This window comes from Natrix helvetica (genome assembly GCF_964273705.1).
Source record: "Natrix helvetica genome assembly, chromosome: Z".
NCBI lineage: Eukaryota > Metazoa > Chordata > Lepidosauria > Squamata > Natricidae > Natrix > Natrix helvetica.
In genome coordinates, this window is record NC_138554.1 from 1,654,253 (window position 1) to 1,672,866 (window position 18,614).

General features: G+C 47.0%; 1 protein-coding gene across 1 annotated transcript; it reads right to left on the reverse strand.

Annotated features, from left to right (window-relative positions):
- Positions 1 to 2,642: 2,642 nt before the first annotated feature.
- LOC309381231 (sex hormone-binding globulin-like) lies at positions 2,643 to 18,284 on the reverse strand. The gene is made up of 8 exons (XM_081931977.1): positions 18,086 to 18,284; positions 12,708 to 12,823; positions 11,020 to 11,209; positions 10,221 to 10,382; positions 7,988 to 8,156; positions 6,782 to 6,927; positions 5,500 to 5,719; positions 2,643 to 2,831 (listed from the first exon to the last, which is right to left on the reverse strand). Exons 1-8 carry the CDS (start codon positions 18,269 to 18,271, stop codon positions 2,662 to 2,664), a joined length of 1,359 nt encoding a protein of 452 aa, XP_081788103.1. The 5' UTR covers positions 18,272 to 18,284; the 3' UTR covers positions 2,643 to 2,661.
- Positions 18,285 to 18,614: the final 330 nt, after the last annotated feature.

An 18,614-nucleotide genomic window follows, 5' to 3' on the forward strand; every position in this document is an offset into this window, starting at 1 on the left:
TACCTTTTAATCTAGCTATCATTTATCAATCGCGTCTGTCTCTCCATCCATCCATCCCTTATCTATCCCTCCCTCATTATCTATCTATCTATCTATCTATCTATCTATCTATCTATCTATCTATCTATCATCTATCTACCTACCTACCTACCTCAGGGTGGGGAACTATGTCCCTTTTATGACTTGTGGACTTCAACTCCCAGAATTCCCATGCTGCCTCAGGAATTCTGGGAGTTGAAGTCCACAAGTCATAAAGAGCTCATGGTTTCCCACCCTTAATCTACGTCTTCATAGATTTTCAAGAAAAGCTTGGACAACAATATATACCCCGATGGCATTAGGTCTCCTGGGGGTTGGACTAGAAGACCTCCCAGGTCCCTTCCAGCCCTAGGAGTCTACAATTCTACCAAGAGTTATACCCCCGCTACCCCTGTACTCCTGGGGTCGATCCATTGTAACTTCAAATGGTCACTGTGATTGGTCGTAAGTCGAGGAGCACCCATGGCAGTCCATCTTGCTGGAGGCTGTGAGGTTTTTCCATGACGAGGGATGTCCCTTTCTGTCCTTTTCAAATAGACAGCCGTTGACTCTCCGTTTATTAAAATATTCACATGTTTGTGTTACTCGTTCCCAACTCTAGGGGGCGCTGCTCATCTCCGTTTCAAAGCCAAAGAGCCAGAGCCGGCCTTCAAATCCGGACCAAGCTGAACTATTTTTTCTCAACGATGGGGACATTAAGGCAGGTGGACTTCAACTCCCAGCATTCCCCAGGTTTCCCCAGAATTCAGCACGGATAGGACAAGAATAAGTGCGGCCTCATTGTTTAGTATTTTTTTGATTGGGTCACTTTCTTCATAGATGGTGGGAATGCCCTAGATGTAGTATATCTTGATTTCAACAAAACGAGAAGAAGAGGAAAAAACCCTGACAAGCTAAATTAGTAGAAACAGGTGGGTTAGAATGGCGTGAGAATTAAATGGGAAACTGAAATGTTAGCTGGGGGATTCTGGGAGTTGAAGTCCACCTGTCTTCAAGCTGCCAATGTTGAAAAACACTACCCCAAAAAACCAAGTTCTGACCTCACAGCAGCCCAACATATTAGATTTAAAACAGGACAAAAAAAATGTGTCTATCTTTATCGTTTTTTAAAAATTGGATAACTTTCTTAATAGACGGTGGGAATGCGGTTGACGTAATATACCTTGACTTCTGAAAAGTGAAAAAAATAACCCATCATCTCTCAGCAGCCCAACATACTAGATTTAAAACTAGACAATTAAAAAAAACGTGTTCAGACTACCTTTATCCTTTTTTTAAAAATTGGATAACTTTCTTAATAGACGGTGGGAATGCGGCTGATGTAATATATCTTGACTTCCGAAAAGTGAAAAAAATAACCCATGATCTCTCAGCAGTCCAACATACTAGATTTAAAACTAGACAATTAAAAATGTGTTCAGACTTTATCCTTTTTTAAAAAATTGGATAACTTTCTTAATAGACGGTGGGAATGCGGCTGACGTAATATACCTTGACTTCCGAAAAGTGAAAAAAATAACCCATCATCTCTCAGCAGTCCAACATACTAGATTTAAAACTAGACAATAAAAAAAGTGTTCAGACTTTATCCTTTTTTTAAAAAATTGAATAACTTTCTTAATAGACGGTGGGAATGCGGCTGACGTAATATACCTTGACTTCTGAAAAGTGAAAAAAATAACCCATCATCTCTCAGCAGCCCAACATACTAGATTTAAAACTAGACAATTAAAAAAAACGTGTTCAGACTACCTTTATCCTTTTTTTAAAAATTGGATAACTTTCTTAATAGACGGTGGGAATGCGGCTGACGTAATATATCTTGACTTCCGAAAAGTGAAAAAAATAACCCATGATCTCTCAGCAGTCCAACATACTAGATTTAAAACTAGACAATTAAAAATGTGTTCAGACTTTATCCTTTTTTAAAAAATTGGATAACTTTCTTAATAGACGGTGGGAATGCGGCTGACGTAATATACCTTGACTTCCGAAAAGTGAAAAAAATAACCCATCATCTCTCAGCAGTCCAACATACTAGATTTAAAACTAGACAATAAAAAAAGTGTTCAGACTTTATCCTTTTTTTAAAAAATTGAATAACTTTCTTAATAGATGGTGGGAATGCGGCTGACGTAATATGCCTTGAAAGGTGGGGGAAAAAATAACCCATGACAAGCTAAAATGAATAAAGAAGTTTAAGGTAAGCCAGATGGTGTGACAATTGAACGGAAAAGTGATACGCTGGCTGGGGAATTCTGGGAATTGAAGTCCACCCGTCTTAAAGTTCCCACGGGGGGGGGGGGACAAGCCTTGGTGGACACAACAACGAGACACTTCATTCTGCAGGAGCCGAGTAAACTTGGAGTCCACAGGAGAGAACCGTCACTGCCAATTCCCACAACTGCCCGCCAACACAACCGCAATCTGGCTCAGCACCCAGCCTTTCAGCGGCCACACGCTCCGCAACAATCACACCTACGCCCAATGTTGCGGCGACGGGAAATTAAGTCACGCACACATTCGCGGAAGGCAGGACGGAGGGAGGCGGAGACACGCGTGCCCGGGTGTGGAAAAATGATCCAGGTGTGCTCGCGTGGGTGCAGTAACGGTGCCGTCCCTTTAATGCCCACCGTCCCCGTCGATTTTGCCTTCCACGCTCCCGGGGCAGCTGTGTGACGAGATGGAGTTGCTCCGGTACTGAGCCTCGTCGAAGTCCAGTTCGTGGCCTTGAACCCGGATCCCGCTGAGGCATCCTTGGAAGAAATGGGCCTCCTGAGATTTTTCCTCGCCTGAAATAAAGATATAAATTTTAAAAAGGGGGTCAGGAATAACAGAAGCCCTGCCAGTTCTCCATTTATCATTATCTTTGCTGTTTGTTTGTAGTATATGGTTTGTATGGCTTGGGTAAATTTCTGAGCCCAAAATTCATCTGTTCCAGTTGAAATAAAGAAAGGTTGCCCACTATGGATAGCCATTTGTCTGGAACGGTATAGGGTTTCCTGCCTAGGCAGGGGGTTGGACTAGAAGACCTCCAAGGTCCCTTCCAACTCTACTATTGTATTGTATTGTATTACTATTACCTCTACTTTTTAAGATTAGAAGTTTTAAATAGAAAGATCAGAGAAGAGAAAGAAATAAAAGGAATGAAAATCAAAAAAAAGAAGAAGAATATAAACGACAAGCATTTGCAGATGACTCGGTTTTTATCCTTGAGGATCCATTAGAAACGACACCCAAATTGATAGAAAGAATAGAGGAATATGGAAAAGTAGCAGGTTTGAAAATAAATAAAGACAAAAGGAAGATTTTGACAAAGAATATATCATCAAGACAAAAGGAAGAATTGGCAGAAACTTTGGAGATTCAAGTCACAAACAAGGTCAAATATTTGGGGATATACTTAAGATGCAATTACAAAATAGTCACACTTAAAGAGAATAACTATCATAGATTGCGGCTGACTTGATGAAATGGGGAAACCTACAACTATCAATGATAGGGAGAATATCTACCGTCAAAATGAACATCCTACCCAGAATCTTATATCTGTTCCAGACAATTCCAATTAGATTAGGGAAAGACTTTTTTGACGAATTAAATAAAATAGTGCTGAAGTTTATTTGGCAGGGGAAAGAAAGCAAGAATAAAATTAAACTTGTTACAAGATGCTAGAATAAGAGGAGGATTGGGCTTACCTAACTGGGAATTATATTACCAGGCAACAAGTTTGATGTCGGTTAAGGAGTGGATAACATTAAGGAATTCCAGATTATTGACGGTAGAAGGACATGACTTACTGTTGGGATGGCATGCTTTTTTATGGTATAAGGCAGGGGTGTCCAAACTTGGCAACTTTAAGACTTGTGGACTTCAACTCCCAGAATTCCCCGGCCAGCTGGGGAATTCTGGGAGTTGAAGTCCACAAGTCTTAAAGTTGCCAAGTTTGGACACCCCTGGTATAAGGGAACTAAAACACGAGGTTAGTTCCGAAGACATTATTTACGGGAGGCTTTGTTTCTGAATTGGGAGAAGATCAAAAGGCAATATTATTTAAAAATTCCAGTCTGGCTATCAACTATTGAAGCTTTTTCATATCCAATAATATACCGAAAGGAACAAAGAGTTAGGTATGGTGAAATATTGAATGCAGAGGGCGGACTTAAATCTATGCAAGAGTTGAAACAGGAAGGAATAGGAATGAATTGGTTTTCATATGTGCAAATACAATCTAGATATGATGAAGATCGTAAAATGGAAGGTTTTTATGATAAAATGACTGGATTAGACAAAATGTTGACAGGTACTGATGAAAAAGTAATTTAAAAAATTTACTAGAGGTTAAGTTAAAGGAAGATAGAGATAGATATAAATGGATGGAGAGGAGAGAGGGAGAGATGATAGATAGATAGATAGATAGATAGATAGATAGATAGATAGATAGATAGATAGATGATTGAGAGATAGATAGATAGAGAGATTATTGAAAGATAGATAGATATAAAGATGGATAGATATAGATAGATAGATAGATAGATGATTGAAAGATAGATAGATATAAAGATGGATAGATAGAGAGATAGATAGAGAGATGATAGATAGATGGTAGATAAATAGATAGATATAAAGATGGATAGATAGATAGATAGATAGATAGATAGATAGATAGATAGATAGATGATTGAAAGATAGATAGATATAAAGATGGATAGATATAGATAGAGAGATGATAGATAGATAGATAGATAGATAGATAGATAGATGATAGATAAATAGATAGATATAAAGATGGATAGATAGATAGATAGATAGATAGATAGATAGATAGATAGATAGATAGATATAGAGTTATACAGTATACAGGTAGTCCTCAACATACAAGTGTTTGTTCAGTGACCGTTTGACGTGACAACAGCAATGAAAAAAGTGACTTATGACCATTTTTCACACTAACGACCACGGTTGCATGATCAAAATTCAAACACTCGGCATAACTGGTCCCTATTTATGACGGTCGCCGCCTCCCGAGGTCACATGACTCTTTTGTGGCCCTTCTGACCAAGCGAAGTCTGCGGGGACGCCGGATTCACACAACAATGGAACGACCGCAGTGATTCACTTAACAACGGCGGCAAGGAAGTTCGTAAAAGGGGGGACAAAGCTCACTTAACGACCGTTTTGCCTAGCCACGGAAACGTTGGCCTCGGTGGTACCACCAGTCGAGGACAACCTGCATTCGAAACCTACCGGAATGTAAATATCAGTGCGTTGTTAGCCTGTGGAACTCCACACCACGAGATTCAGGAGATACTGAATCTCTACTGCAGGGTGAGATCATTTTTACTGTAGATTGATAGGCTGCTTGTCTTACTATTGCAGCCCCTCGGGGTGCGCTACACCCCAATTTTTGAGCAGGAGTTTTGAGCAGAACCCCCCAAAAAACTCCGGGCCAAGACATACCAGATTCGCCCCCAACAACCAGGCTGCCCATGTTGCCCAGCCACAGCTCTCGCAAGCTCTCGAAGTCGGCGTTGGGGGTGGGCTTGGAGATCTCGCTGTCGCCCAGACGCAGCGTGAAGGAAGAGGGGGTGAGGCGGAGGAGGAGGGGGGTCTCCAGGCAGCCCCCCTCGGGGAGAGGGAGCAGCAGCACGGTTTGGTTACTCAGCTGGGCCGTCAGATCCTGGATGGGGGGAGGAAAGACCACAAAATGGGCTGTGGGGGTATTGTCCCCCCCCTTGGCCCTTCCCAGGGAAGGGGTCCTTGGTACTCACAGGCCCATGATGCCCTGCAATCAAACCTTGGTTGAGGATGGTCTCGAGTCTCCACTTTGGACTGTTCATTCATCCATTCATTCATCCATCCTTTTTTCCTTCCTTCTGTCCTTCCGTACGTTCATTTTTCCTTCCATCATTCCATCCATCGCTCCTTTCATCTATCTTCCTTTCCCTTCCATTCATCCGTTCTTCCATTTATTCATCCAACCTTTTATTCATCTTTTTCTTTCTTTCTTTCCTTCCACTTCATCCTTCCATCCATCCATCTATCAATCCCTTCCTTCCTTCTTTCTCTTTCTTTCTGCCCTTCTCTCTCTCTTTCTTCTTTCTTTCTCTCTCTTTCTTTCCTTTCTCTTTCCTTCCTTCCATTTCATCCATCCATCAATCCCTTCCTTCCCTCCCTCCCTCCCACCCTTCTTTCTCTTTCATTCTTTTTGTCTGTCTCTTTCTTTCTTTTTTCTTTTTCTTTCTGTCTCTTTCTTTCTTTCCTTTCTCTTTCCTTCCTTCCATTTCATCCTTCCATCTATCCATCCCTCCCTCTCTTCCCTCCCTCCTTCCCTCCCTCCTTACTCTTTCATTCTTTCTGTCTGTCTATCTCTCTCTTCTTTCTCTGTCTCTCTTTCTTTCCTTTCTCTTTCCTTCCTTCCATTTCATCCTTCCATCCATCCAATCCCTTCCTTTGCTTCTGTTCCTTCCCTTCCTTCCTTCCTATTTCATCCTTCCATCCATCCTTCTGTCCTTTCCTTCCATCCCTCCCTCTCTTCTGAAGGAAGGGAAGGGCTGAGACTTTCCCTTCCTGTTGCGGCAGCCATCTTGATTTTGGGGGCCCTTCTTGGCAGACATTCCCGGTCCAACCCATTTGGCGGGCACCCCGATGGCCGGCCCTCCCTCACATCTGCCACCCCTCCCCTCCCGATGTGTGTGTCCGTCCGTCCGTCCGCTGGGCATCTCTGCCCTTCCCTTCTCACCCTGTGCTGTAGGGCCAGGCGCAGGATGGGGGGCTGTTTCGACGCCGAGACGGCTAGTAGGGTGCTGAGTTGGGGGGCGGCCCTGATCCTCAGTTGCACAGAGAGCCCCCAGCTGCCGTCGGTGGGGCTGAGCCCGCTGGGGAGACCTGCAAGACAAGGAGGCCGTGGCTGGCACCTTTTGCCGATGCCGAAGCCTTGGTGAGACGGGTGGCATCGCCCCGCCGGGCGTCGAAGGGCCCTTCCCCCCCAACCAAGGGACTCCGCAGGGCCCCCCAGTGCCCAGCCATACCTGACAGTGCAAGGACCCTAACCCTTCCTTCCCTTCCCTCCTCACTTCCTTCTTTCTCTTTCTTTCTTTCTCTCTCTCTCTTTTTTCTTTCTTTCTGTCTCTTTCCTTCCTTCCATTTCATCCTTCCTTCCATCCATCAATCCCTTCCTTCCCTTCCCTCCTCAGTTCCTTCTTTCTCTTTCTTTTTTCTTTCTTTCTCTTTCCTTCCTTCCATTTCATCCTTCCTTCCATCCATCAATCCCTTCCTTCCCTTCCCTCCTCAGTTCCTTCTTTCTCTTTCTTTGTCTTTCTCTCTCTTTCGTTTGTCTTTCTTTCTGTCTCTTTCCTTCCTTCCATTTCATCCTTCCTTCCATCCATCAATCCCTTCCTTCCCTTCTCTCCTCACTTCCTTCGTTCTCTTTCTTTGTCTTTCTCTCTCTTTCGTTTGTCTTTCTTTCTGTCTCTTTCTCTCTCTCTCTTTCTTTCCTTTCTCTTTCCTTCCTTCCATTTCATCCTTCCATCCATCCATCAATCCCTTCCTTTGCCTTCCTTCCCTTCCTTCCCTTCCTTCCTTCTTTCTCTTTCTTTCTTTGTCTGTCTTTCTCTCTCTTTCTTCTTTCTTTCTGTCTCTCTCTTTCTTTCCTTTCTCTTTCCTTTCTTCCATTTCATCCTTCCATTCATTCATCTATCCCTTCCTTTGCTTCCCTTCCCTTCCCTTCCTTCCTCACTTCCTTCTTTCTCTCTCTTTCTTTGTCTGTCTTTCTCTCTCTCTCTCTTTCTTTCTTTCTTTGTCTCTCTCTCTCTCTCTCTCTTTCTTTCTTTCTTTGTCTATCTTTCTCTCTCTTTCTTTTCGAGATGGGTGGCATCGCCCCGCTGGGCATTGAGGGACCTTGCCCTCCCAAACCAGGGACTCTGCAGCCCATGGTGCCCGGCCTTACCTGACAGCGCAAAGACCGCCTGTCCGTCACCGCGGAAGAAGCTGCCACGCCGGATGGTGGCAAAACACACCTTGGCATCGGGGTGGTGCAAGGATGCCCCTTCGTGCCACTCTTGGCTCGTGTTCAGCCAGTCCCAGCGCCTGATGCAGCCGTCCAGGGCCGGGTTGACCTGCAGTGCCCGTCAGCCGTGGGGCAGGGGGGCAGGGGGGCGGGGGGGGGGGGCGAGCGGGGACAGCCAGCGGAAAGAGAAAAAGAGGCCTTTGTGAAATTGGGGGGAAGGGGTGGCATTTGGGGAGGGTGGGGGGAGGCAAGGGGTTCCTGGCGTGGAGGGGCCTCGTGGTGAGATTATGATTATTCGTGGTCCTACGAGGGGAGTTCTTGGTTTATGACCGTAAGGGAGCCTGCCCTTACGTCACGGTCGTAAGTTGCAACAGCCATGGAAGAGGTTGATCGTGGGACCGAGCCCATTTTACAACCCTGATTTTTGTTGTCGTTTTGAACGGTCGTAAATCAAGGCCAGTTGCAAGATGAGGATCTGTTCCTATTCAGTACTTTATTGTTCTATCTATACTGTTCTGTTCTGTATTTTATTATTCTGTTCTGTTATTATTCTATTCCTATTCTGTATTTTATTGTTTTTTTCTATTCTATTTCTGTTCTGTTCTGTATTTTATTATTCTATTCTGTTGTATTCTATTCCTATTTGGTATTTTATTACTCTGTTCTGTTCTGTATTTTATTGCTCTTTTCTGTTCTATTTCTGTTCTGTACTGTTCTGTATTTTATTATTTTATTCTGTTCTGTTCTCTTGTATTCTATTCCTATTCGGTATTTTATTATTTTATGCTGTTCTGTTCTGTATTTTATTATTCCGTTTTTATTCTATTCCTATTCATTATTTTATTGTTCTTTTCTATTCTATTTCTGTTCTGTATTTTATTATTCTATTCTGTTCGGTTGTATTCTATTCCTATTCAGTATTTTATTATTCTGTTCTGTATTTTATTGCTCTTTTCTTTTCTGTTCTATTTCTGTTCTGTACTGTTCTGTATTTTATTATTCTATTCTGTTCTGTTGTATTCTATTTCTATTCAGTATTTTATTATTCTGTTCTGCATTTTATTGCTCTTTTCTTTTCTATTCGATTTCTGTTCTGTACTGTTCTGTTCTGCATTTTATTATTCTATTCTGTTCTGTATTTTATTATTCTATTCTGTTCTGCATTGTATTATTCTATTCTATCCTGTTCTCTTGTATTTTATTCCTATTCGGTATTTATTATTCTGTTCTGTTCTGTATTTTATTATTCTATTCTGTTCTGTTCGTTCTGTTTTGTTGTATTCTATTCCTATTCTGTATTCTACTGTTCTGTTCTGTTCCGGATTTTATTCTTTTCTTCCTCTTCTCTCTTATTCTCTTCTGTTTTGTTCTATTTTATTATTCTCTTCTGTTTTGTTCTATTTTATTATTCTCTTCTGTTCTGTTCCTATTCTGTATTTTATTGTTCTGTTCTATTCTCTTCCATTCTATTCTGTAGTTTATTATTCTCTCCTCCCCTCCCCAACCATCTCTGGTATAGCCCAATGGGACAAATCCAGACATCGTGGCTCATAAATGATGCTTTATGGCTAGTGACCAGGTTGAATGGCACAAACCATGGCTCAAACAAGCCATGATTCATGTATCCCTGCCCAAAAGCTTTAGATGGGCCTATTTCTCAAGCTAAAGATTGGCTACGTCTTTTGAGCTGGGCCCAAATTCAAATCCTCATTTTCTCCCATGCTGACTCTGGATCCATTATCTTTAATCCCCCTGTCCTACCTCTCAGGGCTGTTGTGAGAATCAAAAGAGAGAGAGAGAGAGAAAATGAAAATTATGCGTTTTGGATTATTTTAGAGCAGTGTTCCTCCAGTTTGGGAGCTTGGATTTCAACTCTCATAGTTCCATTCGTTTTGAGGTGTATACCCAATTGTGGCCTGCTTACTCTCTTATCGTCCTTTTCTCTGCAATCTCTCTGCTTTAAAAGGGAGGAGGAAAAAAACAAAACTGGAATGCCTGACTGGGGAATTCTGGGAGTTGAAGTCCACACTTCTTAAAAAGCTCCCAAGATCGAGATGTGCTGGTTTAGAGAAACGAGGGGTCGGTGAAACCAAGGGCAACGGAATCCGCTGGAGGATGTGCGGCCGTTTTTGATCTTGGGGCACAGTCGCCAGAGGAGAGAGATTGGCCTTACCGGGACCAGCAATTCGCTCGGCGAGATGAACAGGCCTCCTACTCCGATGCGCATCTGAGGGGTGGGCCGGTTGACGATCGGGTGGGAGACATGGCTGAGGGTGAGTTGGTCATCCCCGTCGACCAGCAATATCACGGAGTGTCCCTCGTTCTTCACCGTGATCTGTCCGGAAGTCACAAGAGAAGTCGCGTACGGGGATAGAGGAACAAGAGGGATCAGAAAGGATCGGGGGACCCCCCCCTCCACACAGGAGGATGTAGGCAACATAGAGGGGGGCAGGGGGGCTCCTTTAGCTGATAGGTAGTCCTCAACTTACAACCAGCTCCATTTCAGTGCCTCGTTAGACTGTGGAACTCCCTGACACAAGACGCAGCAAATATATAAGGATTGTTTTTGACTTACAACCGATGGTTTAGTGACCGTTCGAAGCTACAATGGCACTGAAAAAAGCCGTGTTTCACACTTACGACCATTGCGACATCCCCGGGGGTCACGTGATCTAAATTCAGACGCTTGGCAACGGACTGACATTTATGACGGTCGCAGTGTCCCGAGGTCATGTGGCGACCATCTGACAAGCAAAGTCACCGGGGAAGCCGGATCTGCTTAACGGCCACGATTCATTTAATGATTTGCTCAACGACTGAGGTGATTCGCTCCACGACGGGGGCAAACAGGTAATAAAATGAGGTGCCCCTCGCTTAATGACCTCGCTTAGTGATGGAAACGCCGGTCTCGATTGTGGTTGTAAGTCGAGGACCGCCTGTCATCCAGCCCCCCCCCACCCCTCCCGTCTTACCCGATGCCACTGGCCGTCATTGAGATGGCGCCCCCCGGAGACGGTGATGTTGGTGAGCGTGTTATGGATCTGCATGATGGGTTTCCCCCGACGCAAAGCGAGGACGAACCAGTCGACGCCCGGGCTGGTGTCCCCGTAGAAGATCACCCCTTCGGGATCGAATGTCCGGAAGTCGAAGGAGGAAGCTGCACTGGGTGGGGAGGAAGAGGGAGGGTCTCAAGCGGGGCGGGGGGAACCAGTGAGGTGGTCTTTGCTGCAGACCCTCCTGGATGGGGAGGACATGGCACAGCTGGGGGGGGGGCAAGGGTGGTCGCTATCCATGACTTCTCTTCCACACCTCCCCCCCTCTCTTTTTCTCTCTTTCTCTGTCTCTCTCTCTCTCTTTTTTTTCTTTTCCCACTCTTTTTCTGTCCTCTCTTTTCTCTAGCTTTCTTTTTCTCTTTGTCATTCCTTTTCACTTTCTCTTTCTTTCTGTCTCTCTCTCTCTCTTTCTTTTCCCGCTCTCTTTTTCTGTCTTTCTCTCCATCTCTTTTCTCTCTTTATTTTTCTCTATTTCTCTATCCTTCTTTTTCACTTTTCCTTTCCATTTCTCTGTCTCTCTCCATTTTTCTTTTCTCTCTCTTTCTTTTTTTCTCTCTTTCTCTGTCTCTCTTTTTCTCTTTCTGTCTTTCTCTCCTTCTCTTTTCTCTATCTTTCTTTTTCTCTTTGTCATTCCATTTCACTTTCTCTTTCTTTCTGTCTCTGTTTTTCTTTTCCTGCTCCCTTTTTCTGCCTTTCTCTCCATCTCTTTTCTCTCTTTATTTTTCTCTTTTTCTCTATCATAATTTTTCTCTCTCTTCCCCTCTCTTCCTTTCTCTCTCTCTCTCTCTCTCTCTCTGTATTAAAGATCCCATCATCCCTCTTTTTCTGTGGTGCTTTTTCCCTTTCCCTCTCTTTGACTTCCTCCCATTTTCTCTTTCTCTCCCTCCCTCCCTTTCTCTCATTTTCTCTCTCTCTTTCTCTCTCTTTTCCTTCCCCCCTGTATTAAAGATGCTATCCTCCCTCCTTTTCTGTTGGGCTTCCCCCCTTTCTTTCTCTCTCTCTCTCCCTTTTCTCTCTCTTTCACTCCCTCCCCTTTTCACTTTCTCTACCTCCCTCCCTCCCTCCCCCCTTTCTTTCTTTTTTCTCCCTCCCTCATTTTTTCTCTTTCTCTTTTTCTCTCTCTTCCCCCCTCTCTGTATTAAAGATCCCATCATTCCTCCTTTTCTGTGGGGCTTTTTCTCTTTCTTTCTTTCTTTCTTTCTTTCTTTCTCTTTCTCCTCTTTCTCTTTCTTTTGCTCTCCCCTTCTTTCTCTCCCTTCCTCCCTGTCTCTTTTTTCTCTCATTTCCTCTCTCTCCATTTTCTCTCTCTTTCACTCCCTCCCCTTTTCTTTCGTTCTTTTTTTCTCTCTCTCTCCCTCTCTCTCCCTCTCTCTCTCTCTCTGTATTAAGGATCCCATCCTCCTTCCTTTTCTGCGGGGCTTTCCCCCCCCCAGCTCCGAGAGACCCCTCCCCACCCCCAGCAGCTCTGAGACCCCACCGGGGGACCTGCGCAAACTCCGTTCTCGGCCCCGCAACGCGCGGTTGTTGCATCCTTGCGTGGCATCCTGGCAAACCCTGCGCGACTCCTGCAAGGGGAGTGAGTGGAGGAAGCCCCTTACCCACCTTACCTGGTTACCCTCCGCAGGTCAATGAGCAGCGTGGCGGTTGGGGAGAGGTCTCCCCATTTCTGGCCCAGATTCAGCCCCCCGGCATCCACAGCCGAGCCTCGGAAGCAGGCGCCCAGCTGGAGAGAGGAGAAAGGAGAGGACCAGCCGGCATCAGCCTCGGACGGCCGCCAGGGGGCAGCAGCGCACCCGCGCAGAAACAGAAGCCGCGCAGTACCCGAGCGCGCCGCTAGGAGGTGGCATGAATCGCCCGTGGGAAGCGCGCGGGGGCTGTTTTGAGCCACGCGGGGGCAGAAAGGGACCTCACCAGTGGTGGGTTTCAAATTTTTTTGGAACCTACTCTGTGGGTGTGGCCTCCTTTGTGGGAGTGGCTTGCCGGCTAACTTGGAAAATGTGGTGAAACTCACTTAACGATGCTCTTGCTTAGCAACCAAAATTTTGGGCTCAATTGTGGTCATAAGTTCTTTTTCTTTCTTTCTTTCATCTCTCTCTCCCACTTTCTTTTTTTCTTTTTCTTTTTCTCTCTCTCTCTGGCTCTTTCTCTCTCTCTCCCTCTCTGTCTCCCTCTGTCATTTTCTCTGGGTGTCTGTCTGTCTCTCTCTCTGTATCTCTGTCTCTCTCTCCTCCTTCCCCCATCTCTGTCACTCTGTCTGTGTGTGTCTGTCTGTCTCTCACTCACTCTGTGTGTGTGTGTGTGTGTCTGTCTGTCTCTGTCTCTCCCTCTGTCTCTCTCCCCTCCCTTCCCCTCTCTCTGTCACTCTGTGTATGTGGGTGTGTCTGTCTCTCACTCATTCACTTAATCACTCACTCTGTGTGTGTCTCTCTATCTTTCTCTCCCTCCCTCCCCCTCTCTGTCTCTGTGTGTGTGTGTGTGTGTGTGTGTCTGTCAGTCTCTCTGATTCCCTCCCTCACTCCCTCTGTCTGTCTGTCTGTCTGTCTCACTCACACACACACACTGTGGTCACCTTGTTGAGTGTTCCAATCACATTTGAAACACTCAACAACTGGCCTGCATTTATGGTATTTTGCAGCATTCTGCAGTCATAGGACCAAAATATATGCTTTTAACCATATATTTTGGTCCTATGACTGCAGAATGCTGCAAAATACCATAAATGCAGGCCAGTTGTTGAGTGTTTCAAATGTGATTGGAACACTCAACAAGGTGACCACAGTGTGTGTGTGTGTGTGAGTGAGACAGACAGACAGAGAGAGAGAGGAACAGAGAGGGAGTGAGAGAGGGAATCAGAGAGAGACTGACAGAGTCTGACAGAATCAGAGAGGTACTTTTAACTACCTGGCAGCGGCTTTTTTCCTTGGGGGGCTCCTCAGAACATCCTAAGACTTCGGAGGGAAGCCTCCAGCCCGGAGCAGGAGCAAAGCCCCTTTTCCAACTGGCCTTTCCTCGCTTGGAGGGCTTTGGAGGGAAGCTTCTGCATAAGCCCGGCCGAGTGACAACAAGTTCCCACCGTTACGAAGCCTCGGAGGCTGTAATTTTCTGAGCTGTGCGCACCCGCCTGTTTTCCACGGCGTGGAGCAGCAGCGAGGTTTGTGTGGCCGGCAATCACTCCAAATGCCATCCGGGAAGACGAGGAACGTGAGGGGGGACCGTTGACGGCCTCCGCAATCATCGCTCGCCTCGCAGAGCCTCGCTGCTGCTCCACGCCGTGGAAAACAGGCGCGCGCACAGCTCAGAAAATTACAGCCTCCGAGACTTCGTAACGGAACTTGTTGTCACTTGGCCGGGCTTATGCAGAAGCTTCCCTCCGAAGCGTTCTGAGCCTCGGAGGCTGTAATTTTCTGAGCTGTGCGCGCGCGCCTGTTTTCCACGGCGTGGAGCAGCAGCGAGGCTCTGCGAGGCGAGCGATGATTGCGGAGGCCGTCAACGGTCCCCCCTCGCGTTCCTCGTCTCCCCGGATGGCATCCTGAGTCATTGCCGGCCTCGCAGAACCTCGCTGCTGCTCCACGCCGTGGAAAACAGGCGCGCACGCACAGCTCAGAAAATTACAGCCTCCGAGACTTCGTAACGGTGGGAACTTGTTGTCACTCGGCCGGGCTTATGCAGAAGCTTCCCTCCGAAGCGTTCTGAGCCTCGGAGGCTGTAATTTTCTGAGCTGTGCGCGCGCGCCTGTTTTCCACGGCGTGGAGCAGCAGCGAGGCTCTGCGAGGCGAGCGATGATTGCGGAGGCCGTCAACGGTCCCCCCTCGCGTTCCTCGTCTTCCCGGATGGCATCCTGAGTCATTGCCGGCCTCGCAGAGCCTCGCTGCTGCTCCACGCCGTGGAAAACAGGCGCGCGCGCACAGCTCAGAAAATTACAGCCTCCGAGACTTCGTAACGGCGGGAACTTGTTGTCACTCGGCCGGGCTTATGCAGAAGCTTCCCTCCGAAGCCCTCCAAGCGAGGAAAGGCCAGTTGGGAAACGGGCCAGAAGACAAGGAACAGCAGTGGCGGCGGGGAGTCAGCCCCGATGCAAAAAAAACGCCAAGGGGGCGGGGCCGGAAATTACTTCCGGGTTCATTCTTCAACCGGTTCGCACGATCCGGTGCGATCCGGTAGAAACCCACCACTGGACCTCACCCTCCGCGGGTGGGGCGGGAAAGCCTGCAATTCCCACCCGAGGGCCGCCAGGCGTCGGGAACGACTTGATGACCTCCCCATCACCCCGACTCCCAAAGGCCGCGGAGGGTCAGGCGTGCCTGTGGGAACCTGAGCTTCACCCGGAGAGAAATTCAACAGGTCAAGCTGTTTTATGCCTGCCGGGTTTAAGCCGGAGCAGGATAACAAAAGAGTAGCAAGGGGGACCTCAGAGGTCATCTAGTCCACCCACCCACCCCCTCCCCCGCTCCTCAAACAGGAGACCCTGCATCGTTGCAGGCAAATGGCCGCCCAGTCTCTTCTTTAAAGCGCTCCAGTGAGGGAGCACCCACAACTTAATGGAAGCAAGACAGGAGAACGGAGTTGGAAGGGACCTTGGAGGTCATCTAGTCCACCCCCCCTTCTAGCTTCAGCAGGAGACCCCCACCACATTTCAGACAAACTCTGCTTCTAAAATCAAGCCGAGCTCTTTTGCAGGCAGGACTATGGGGACTCACGTAGAGCCCCTCTCCCTGTGCTTCTGGGCCTCCCCATAAGTTTTTATTTATTTTTTTAAAATAAGTTTTTATTTTTATTTTCTTATATATAGTTACAAGCATACATTCACAGAGTTCTTCTTCTTCCTCTTTTATCACTTTCGCATATTTGTTTTTCCATATAAAGAATTAAAATAATACATTCTGGATTTATTTTGCTTACCATCCCGTACATCTATTTTGTATTATCCCCATAAATTTTCTTTTATTTTCATCTTCCCTCCCTTCTCTACTTCCTTCCTTCCTCCTCTCCTTTCCCTCTTCCCCTGCCTCTCCCCTACTCCTCTCTTCCTCCTCCTGCCCTCTCTCCTTCTCTTTCTATCCCTTCCCTCCTTCCTCTCCTTTCCTCTTCCTTCCTTCTCTCTCCTTTCCTCTCCTCCTCTCTTCCTCTTCCTCCTCCTGCCCTCTCTCCTTCTCTTTCTATCCCTTCCCTCCTTCCTCTCCTTTCCTCTTTCTTCCTTCTCTCTCCTTTCCTCTCCTCCTTTCTTCCTCTTCCTCCTCCTGCCCTCTCTCCTTCTCTTTCTATCCCTTCCCTCCTTCCTCTCCTTTCCTCTTCCTTCCTTCTCTCTCCTTTCCTCTCCTCCTCTCTTCCTCTTCCTCCTCCTGCCCTCTCTCCTTCTCTTTCTATCCCTTCCCTCCTTCCTCTCCTTTCCTCTTTCTTCCTTCTCCTTTCCTCTCCTCCTCTCTTCCTCTTCCTCCTCCTGCCCTCTCTCCTTCTTTCTATCCCTTCCCTCCTTCCTCTCCTTTCCTCTTCCTTCCTTCTCTCTCCTTTCCTCTCCTCCTCTCTTCCTCTTCCTCCTCCTGCCCTCTCTCCTTCTCTTTCTATCCCTTCCCTCCTTCCTCTCCTTTCCTCTTTCTTCCTTCTCTCTCCTTTCCTCTCCTTCTCTCTTCCTCTTCCTCCTCCTGCCCCCTCTCCTTCTCTTTCTATCCCTTCCCTCCTTCCTCTCCTTTCCTCTTCTTTCTTCCTTCTCTCTCCTTTCCTCTCCTCCTCTCTTCCTCTTCCTCCTCCTGCCCTCTCTCCTTCTCTTTCTATCCCTTCCCTCCTTCCTCTCCTTTCCTCTTCCTTCCTTCTCTCTCCTTTCCTCTCCTCCTCTCTTCCTCTTCCTCCTCCTGCCCTCTCTCCTTCTCTTTCTATCCCTTCCCTCCTTCCTCTCCTTTCCTCTTTCTTCCTTCTCCTTTCCTCTCCTCCTCTCTTCCTCTTCCTCCTCCTGCCCTCTCTCCTTCTTTCTATCCCTTCCCTCCTTCCTCTCCTTTCCTCTTCCTTCCTTCTCTCTCCTTTCCTCTCCTCCTCTCTTCCTCTTCCTCCTCCTGCCCTCTCTCCTTCTCTTTCTATCCCTTCCCTCCTTCCTCTCCTTTCCTCTTTCTTCCTTCTCTCTCCTTTCCTCTCCTTCTCTCTTCCTCTTCCTCCTCCTGCCCCCTCTCCTTCTCTTTCTATCCCTTCCCTCCTTCCTCTCCTTTCCTCTTCTTTCTTCCTTCTCTTTCCTTTCCTCTCCTCCTTTCTTTTTCTGTTGTCGTAGTTATCTCTTTTCAACTCTGAACTGGCGTATTTTCGGCCACAAACCCAGTTATAATTTTACGCTTATGCTTTCCTATTCTCTTCTCTTTGCTATCATGTCCTAGCTATTTTTCTCTCTATATATATATCACATTCTTGAACATACACTTTTATATTAATACTTTCTTTTCTATTTTCCCTCTCTTCCCCCGCTTTTCCATTTAATAGTGGCCCTGGTTTTATATCTCTCTCTCTCTCTCTTGCTTTCTTTTCTAGATTTCTTTCTCTAGCCGGTCATAAAACCTTCCCCACGTTTTGAAGTAGCCTGATTCCTCTTTATCCTTTATTCTCAAAGTTAACCTATTCATCTCTGCACAATCTAACTTTTTAAATTATTATTATCTCTTCTTCTGTTGGGCTTCCCCTGTTGAACTGCAGCCTGAAGGTTAAACATTGCCCATTCTTTTAGAGAATTAAACTGCCCCAACCAACGACGGACAAAAACGAGAGGAAAATCGGGCGCAAACTGGATCGCACAAAGCTTTTTTTACTGACCGGAAGCAGCCCCCACCCCACTCCCAGGCCTGAAGCTTCTACACCCCCCCCCTCAACAAACCAGTAATGGCATAGGGTCTCTCCCGCTCGAGCAGGGGTGGGGGCTGGACTAGAAGCCTGGGATCCCTTCCCCACTCTGGAATTCTGTATATTCGGAGCTCTGCAGGCATCAAACAGGGAGGGGGCCTGCCGGACTCACCTTCAAATGGTCCCCCTCCTCTGTCTCCTGGATCGGGTGCCCCGTGGCCCAGTGGGGGCCGGGGGCCACCAGGAAAAATAGCCAGGCAGCAGCCGCTGGGAACATGGTCGGGAATGGTGCAGGAACTTCGACAGGGGACTGGGACTGGCCCTGGTCAAATTCCACATGTACGGACGTTGTTGACATAAACGTTCCAGGGTTCAAGGCCCCCCCCCCAGCAAGACAGAGACTTTGCCCCCCCCTTCAACCCCTCAAGTCTGACCAGGCTGCAACCTCCCCCATCTTTCGCTGTGGAAACCTCCCCCCCCCTCCCCAGCGTCCCAAAGCTTCACCCCTGTTTGGGGAAGGGTACGATCTTGCCCCGCTAGGTCGATTCCGGGATCTGCAGGAAGATCCCTGACTTACGACTGACATTTCTGTGGCTAAGCGAGATGAGGTTTCCCCCTCCCCCCGTTTGACCACCTTTCTCGCCACGGTCGTTCAGCGGAGCGCCACGGTCGTTAAGTGGGTAACGTGGACGCTGAGCGGA

Coding starts and splice junctions, on each gene's coding strand:
- LOC309381231 (XM_081931977.1), bottom strand. CDS start 18,271: ATGTCAACAACGTCCGTACATGTGGAATTTGACCAGGGCCAGTCCCAG. Junction 11,210..12,707: donor GACCTGCGGAGGGTAACCAG/GTAAGGTGGGTA, acceptor CTCCCCACCCAG/TGCAGCTTCCTCCTTCGACT. Junction 6,928..7,987: donor GGCGGTCTTTGCGCTGTCAG/GTAAGGCCGGGC, acceptor CTTGTCTTGCAG/GTCTCCCCAGCGGGCTCAGC.